At 44.8% G+C, this 6940-nt stretch overlaps 1 protein-coding gene across 1 annotated transcript; it reads left to right on the plus strand.

The window, feature by feature from the left end:
* Positions 1–1701: 1701 nt before the first annotated feature.
* Positions 1702–3492, plus strand: LOC135633986 (alpha-amylase isozyme 3C-like). The gene is made up of 4 exons (XM_065144074.1): positions 1702–1845; positions 1920–2052; positions 2146–2951; positions 3023–3492. The coding sequence occupies exons 1-4, from the start codon at positions 1762–1764 to the stop codon at positions 3272–3274; spliced, it is 1275 nt and encodes a 424-aa protein (XP_065000146.1). The 5' UTR covers positions 1702–1761; the 3' UTR covers positions 3275–3492.
* Positions 3493–6940: the final 3448 nt, after the last annotated feature.

Consider the following 6940-nt stretch of genomic DNA (forward strand, 5'->3'; position numbering starts at 1 on the left):
GGCTAAGGGCACGTATATATAGCTGGAAGTGGCAGGGCAAGTAAGGCATGAGGGGAAGTAGATAAGCGTTGTTGTGGCCCATAACCTGCGTGGGGTCACCGGTGATTGGAAGAAGATAGGGCGAAGTCCGTTGCCAACTCTCACAAGCTGACGTCGCCTCCCACCCTTTTGATTACTGCAACGTCTCGGGCACGTTTGATGGCCATATCCAACTGTAGAACGGCTCACATCCCTATTATCGTGACAGTCGAAGACTAGTGGAGAGGGAAGCTTCAGGCTCATTCTCACAGAAGGAGTTATTACCTTGTGGTCCTTTTCTTTTCCGTCCAGTATAAGACTGTGACGAGAGACATGGCCGTCCAAAACACGCAAGTGGTTCAAAGATGATGAAGCAATTTGCACCCCTCTGAACCCATATCATTTCATTGCGAAGCTTCAATGACTCCCTATGGACACAGCGCCATACCACCTTACCACTTTATCGTATGAATCATGCCCCTTACTTGACCAACCGAACGGCAAAAGACAAGCTTAATCCAGCAAGCGAAGCAAAAACGCACATTTCAAGAGGCATTTATGCTCTTCCTGTCATGTCAGTGTCTGTTCTCCATCATTATTGACTTATCATGCCCAACATAGTATCATGCCCAACATATATATATATATATATGTGTGTTTTCACCTAAATATGAATTTATTTATAAATGAAATCCATCGTGTAAATCATAGTCATGCATGCCAGACGGATTGACATATTATCAGTAGGCCTTTGATTCTCTTTGGATAAGGGCTTGACGTTGAAACCAAACCCTTTCATTTCCAAATCCCTTCTTTCCCAAGTGATCGGGTGTGAATGATCTGAACGGGGATCGATACTATGTTGGGCGTGGCAACCCAAGGATGAAGAACAGGATATTGACATGATAGGAGAAAGACAAATACCTCTCGAAATGACAGGAGGAGGACAAATGCCTCGGACTTGACCTTGAAACCAAACCTCTTCTTTCCCAAACCCCTTCTTTGCCAAGTGATCGGGTATAGACAATCTGAATAGCGAACGAACTGTTCGACATGGTAAACCAATAATTAAAATGGATGGGAATAGGAAATTGACATGACAGGAGTGCAAATGCTAGTTTTGTTGCTTCATTTGCTGGATTAAGCTTGTCTTTTGCCGTTCGGTTGGTCAAGTAAGGGGCATGATTCATACGATAAAGTGGTAAGGTGGTATGGCGCTGTGTCCATAGGGAGTCATTGAAGCTTCGCAATGAAATGATATGGGTTCAGAGGAGTGCAAATTGCTTCATCATCTTTGAACCACTTGCGTGTTTTGGACGGCCATGTCTCTCGTCACAGTCTTATACTGGACGGAAAAGAAAAGGACCACAAGGTAATAACTCCTTCTGTGAGAATGAGCCTGAAGCTTCCTTCTCCACTAGTCTTCGACTGTCACGATAATAGGGATGTGAGCCGTTTCTACAGTTGGATATGGTCATCAAACGTGCCCGAGACGCTGCAGCAATCAAAAGGGTGGGAGGCGACGTCAGCTTGTGAGAGTTGGCAACGGACTTCGCCCTATCTTCTTCCAATCACCGGTGACCCCACGCAGGTTATGGGCCACAACAACGCTTATCTACTTCCCCTCATGCCTTACTTGCCCTGCCACTTCCAGCTATATATACGTGCCCTTAGCCCTCACACTTCTCCCATCCCCATCCCGTTCCATCCTTTGCTCCTTCGACGGAAGAAAGCAAGGAAGAGATGAGGATCTATTTTGGTCCTTCGATGTTTCTGCTTCTGTTTCTTGTCGTTCCGAACTTGGCTCAGTCCCAGATACTCTTCCAGGTAGAGATAAACAGATCCATTTGATGCCTTTATCCTTGATCGCGTTTACAGTAAGATAAATGAATACGTTGCAGGGATTCAACTGGGAGTCGTGGAGGCAGCAAGGCGGCTGGTATAACTTCTTGAAAGACAAAGTCTCTGATATAGCCAACGCTGGAGTCACCCACGTCTGGCTGCCTCCGCCCTCGCACTCTGTCGGCGTTCAAGGTCGTTCCGTGATTCGTATTTGCCGTCGTGATCACTGTCACATGTTGACCGAGTCGGCCTTGGTCTAAACTATTCTGAGACTTCTCCCTTCAGGTTACATGCCGGGCCGGCTCTACGACTTGGGTGCTTCCAAGTATGGGAATCAGGATGAGTTGAAGGCGCTGATCGGCGCTTTCCACGACAAGGGAGTCAAATGCGTGGCCGACATCGTCATCAACCATCGTTGCGCAGACAAGCAAGACGGGAGAGGCATATGGTGCATCTTCGAAGGCGGAACCGATGATGCCCGCCTCGACTGGGGTCCACACATGATCTGTAGGGACGACATACAGTACTCCGACGGCACCGGAAACCTCGACTCCGGCGAGGGCTTCGCGGCGGCTCCCGACATCGACCACCTCAACACGCAGGTCCAGCGTGAGCTCACGGACTGGCTGAACTGGCTCAAGACTGACATCGGCTTCGACGGGTGGAGACTCGACTTTGCCAAGGGTTACTCCTCGAGCGTCGCCAAGATCTACGTCGAACAGACGCAGCCAAATTTCGTGGTGGCTGAGATCTGGGGTTCATTAGCTTACGGAAACGATGGGAAGCCAGCATACGATCAGAACGGCAACCGTCAAGAGCTGGTTAATTGGGTTCAGCAGGTCGGAGGCCCAGCGACGGCCTTCGATTTCACCACAAAGGGAATACTACAAGCTGCCGTAGAAGGTGAACTGTGGAGGATGCGTGATTCCCAGGGGAAGGCGCCCGGCATGATGGGGTGGTGGCCGGAGAAGGCTGTCACCTTCGTCGACAACCACGATACTGGTTCGACGCAAAGGATGTGGCCTTTTCCTTCGGATAAGGTCATGCAAGGCTACGCTTATATACTCACGCATCCGGGCGTTCCTTCCATCGTAAGTATGCTTCTGCCTAACATTCGATTTAAATTTATCACTGCATGACGATTATATGTTCGTGCGTGCAGTTCTACGACCACATGTTTGACTGGGGATTGAAGGAGGCGATAACTCAGTTGGCTGAAACCAGAACACGAAATGGAATTCATTCGGGTAGCGCTCTCAACATTCTGGCCTCCGATGCTGACCTCTACATGGCAATGATCGATGGGAAGATACTGACGAAGCTAGGCTCGAGATACGACGTGGGGAATCTCGTTCCTTCCAACTTCCACGTCGTTGCCTCTGGCAATGACTACTGCGTGTGGGAGAAGAGATAAAGACGATGATGACGAATCATGGCAGAGACTTTTCGCTTCTCTTTCGTTCACGTTTTCTCATCTGTGTTGTAAGACCTCGTTATGAATGAGGACATGAAGCTTTTCCCTTCTTGGCCGTGAGGCAGCAGAATAAATGTTTCCTGGTAAGGACTGTCGTAATCTATTCGATCAATAAAAGGCAAATTATTGATCCGTATGGATCGATCCAAGTGAAATAATCGAGTTCCATGGTGCTAATCTCCAAATATGTTATGGTAATTATCATGAGATACGTAAAATGGGGACACTGTTCACTGTGAAGTTTAGCTAACCCATATATCGACACTCCAAACAAGGAAAGATCAAAAGAAAATAAACGAAGAAGGATGTGTTTTGCATGTGGAGAAGTAGAAACTCATTCATGGTATGGAAACTACCGACAATCTCTCCCGAAACCTCGACTTGAAAATTGTATTGGATAATTGAATCATCATAAATCTTTGCAAGCCTTACATTTAGTACTCTTGCGTAGCACTCGATCTGCCTAATCTTATCGAGTGTAACACATTTCCAAATGACCATGACAAATATAATTAGATCAGGACAGGAAGATGCATCACATACTAATTAATGGAATTGTGGAAAAGGCATGCAACTTAAGAAAGCAGCGGCAACACATCCACTGTAGTTAAGTGGCCAAGGTGTATTCCATGTCAGTCTCAATATCAAAATAGTTATTCTAATATTCTTCAAGTAGTAACTCCACAAATGCTATAAGGGTTGTTGTGATCGTTGAGCATATGCTCAATTTTTTTATAATTATATCCATCACACTATAATTAAGTACTCCAAGGGATTTGTTTTAATTAAATTGTGGAATAAGAGATATTTTTCACAAGCCATCTTTTAGTGAAATTGTCGGAGTTCATTAAATTATGTCTAATATTTTGAGATTTTTCATTCTCAGCAAATCTTTATCAAGAAAAAAGTTGATTTTATTTTGTGCTCATCTTTTTTGATGCAGAAAGAAGTAGATATCATCACATTCAAAACATCTCAAAGATGTGAGTTCCATGAACAAGATTGTGATCCTGGCACTTGTTTCTATAAACGAAAACAACTTCTTTTTGTTGGTGTTTTTACAAACATAATTAAAAATGTCCGGAGTTCTTGTAGCACTCGCATGGACATTGCAAACAAAAACACACAGTAAATGCTATCTTACATGCTTGCATGGGTGACGTCGGTCCTCCTCGAAAACCCCTTTGGACTATCGCTGCCCAATGCCTCACCCCAGTTCCCCAGATGCCTCATCCAGTCACCCCCTCTCTCTCTCTCTCTCTCTCTCTCTCTGAACACACACACACACACACACACACACACACACACATATATATATATATATATATATATATATATATATGTGTGTGTGTGTGTGAGAGCATACTGTTTACTATGTATAAAAAGCAGCAGTAATGTATATGATGACAACAAAAGCTTGAGCTCCCATAACTTTGTAGGCCAACTATAATGGGGTATTTATCATGAGAGTGGGACCAAACCTGTACCTCGCCAGCTGCCACGGCTGCTCAGCATCTGTTTCTACTATTACCATGGAAACAAAAGCATGGCTTCACACACACACACACTCTCTCTCTCTCTCTCTCTCTGGTGTTTCCTGTTGGACTATGAAGTGAAGATATCGAAGTGACCGGAAAATCTTGGAAGCGAGAAAGTGGCTTCTTTTTCGTTAAAGTCACACTATGGCATCTCCATTTCATGAACAGTACTGCGTGAGAATAGCATTTATGAGACCCTATATAAAATCCAAAGCTTATTATGGTCTGTCGGTTGTGTTTTGCTCCTTTTTCATCCGAAAAGAGGTTTGAAATCACGAAGAAAAGGAGGAAGAGAACTCAAGTCTCCCCATTATCCCTCTGACTCCCATCGGCAAATGATCTCATCATTAGTGCTCATGAAAGCAAATGTTTCAAGGAAGAAAGCTGTGTTGCAAGAGATATAAAGGTCCAGTCTTGTCAGTCTATTTGAAACAGATAGTAATCTTCCAACCTTATGAGAACAAAAAGGAAAAAGAATGAACCGAGGAAGGCTTACCCTCAGAAACATGAAGCTCATCAGGAGAGCAGCTGTTGGTTGAGAGGAATGAAGCCTGGTCCGAGTTCAAATAGCTCATCCCACCATGCATGCATGTGCGCCACATGACCTCGAGCCAGACAACATTCCCCTTAACCTAACCTCAACAGAAGTTGGAGTCCTACGCAAGAAGAAGAACATGAAGAAGAAGAAGCCATAGGGAGAGAGAGAGAGAGAGAGAAGGGGATGGGGAGAGTCGAAAGTGAGTGTATGGTTTTGAAGAGGTGGGAGAGAGAACGGGGATGACTAGCCGTACTTATTCCACAGTTAAATATCAATGACATTTGGCAATAACTGCGCAACTCACCATTAAACATCAATGCCGCTGCTTCCTCTCCCGTGTTCTTACTTCTCTCTCCCTCTAGATTTGCACCTGATACAGCGTTTTTCTTTCATTTCCCAGGAAGCTATATATGGGCTGTTCTCAGCTTATGTTGGCCGGTGGTACCTATGGTGCATGCTCTTTCCCCATAACCCGACAAGTTCCTGTAACCCTACGCTCCTCCCAAACCTTTCATCATTGCCTTATTATTTGTTTCCTCGCCCATCCCACCCGCCACACGTACGCTTCCTTCACTCCTCCGCCGCTGATCTCAGCGTACCGTAGGTTGGTTTGTTTAGGGCTTCAGGTCTGTGACACTTCAAAGTAAATGCATTATTACCAATCTTCGCAAGTATAGATGGACAGGTAAGATTGCAATACCGGCACCAGGAAGAAACCGACGGCGGATGTGCAGGGGGGAAAGCGACACGAGCAACAGGCACCGTACGATCGCCGAGATGTAGGGCCGCACGTCGCTTGGTCGCATGTGGGTGACAGGCCCATGTGGGCCGCACGTGGACTCGACACTGCCCTCCCGACGCGGCAATTATGGGCTCATGATGATCGTGACGCGGGGTGGGGTCGGTCCGGGTTCGGTCGGAACGACCTCTCCACGTGGACGACGGCATAGGGAAGGACGGGACGGGGAACCATTCCAATGATTTATATGTCGCTGTTACGTTTTTTGGGCACGATTGACACAATGTAGATGGCACCCGTTATTTTCCATCGTTATATAATCTGAAATAAGCATGCATCTTAAGGCATCGGAATGATATATAGCCGATATTTACCTATTCAATCGAGTACCAAATATCAAAATGTATAGTTGGATACCTACACATATTGATTATTTTATTTATGATATTATTAGGAAAAAAATATTGTTAACATCGTGATCAATTTGATATTTTCCATCGTTATATAATCTGAAATAAGCATGCATCTTAAGGCATCGGAATGATATATAGCCGATATTTACCTATTCAATCGAGTACCAAATATCAAAATGTATAGTTGGATACCTACACATATTGATTATTTTATTTATGATATTATTAGGAAAAAAATATTGTTAACATCGTGATCAATTTGATGTTATTCAGACCTGTATACATAACGTTGTCTAAGATGTCTCCGAAATGAAAATAACAAACTCCTAATATATCACCTACATGATAACCAAGGTCGAGAGAGACTTCTCATCCCGA

Source organism: Musa acuminata, chromosome BXJ3-3, assembly GCF_036884655.1.
Source record: "Musa acuminata AAA Group cultivar baxijiao chromosome BXJ3-3, Cavendish_Baxijiao_AAA, whole genome shotgun sequence".
Taxonomy (NCBI): Eukaryota; Viridiplantae; Streptophyta; class Magnoliopsida; order Zingiberales; family Musaceae; genus Musa; species Musa acuminata.

Excerpts from the sequence above, each read along its gene's own strand:
- LOC135633986 (XM_065144074.1), top strand. The coding sequence starts at position 1,762 with ATGAGGATCTATTTTGGTCCTTCGATGTTTCTGCTTCTGTTTCTTGTC. Across the intron at positions 2,053-2,145 it reads GCACTCTGTCGGCGTTCAAG|GTTACATGCCGGGCCGGCTC; the intron begins GTCGTTCCGTGA and ends TTCTCCCTTCAG. Across the intron at positions 2,952-3,022 it reads ATCCGGGCGTTCCTTCCATC|TTCTACGACCACATGTTTGA; the intron begins GTAAGTATGCTT and ends TCGTGCGTGCAG.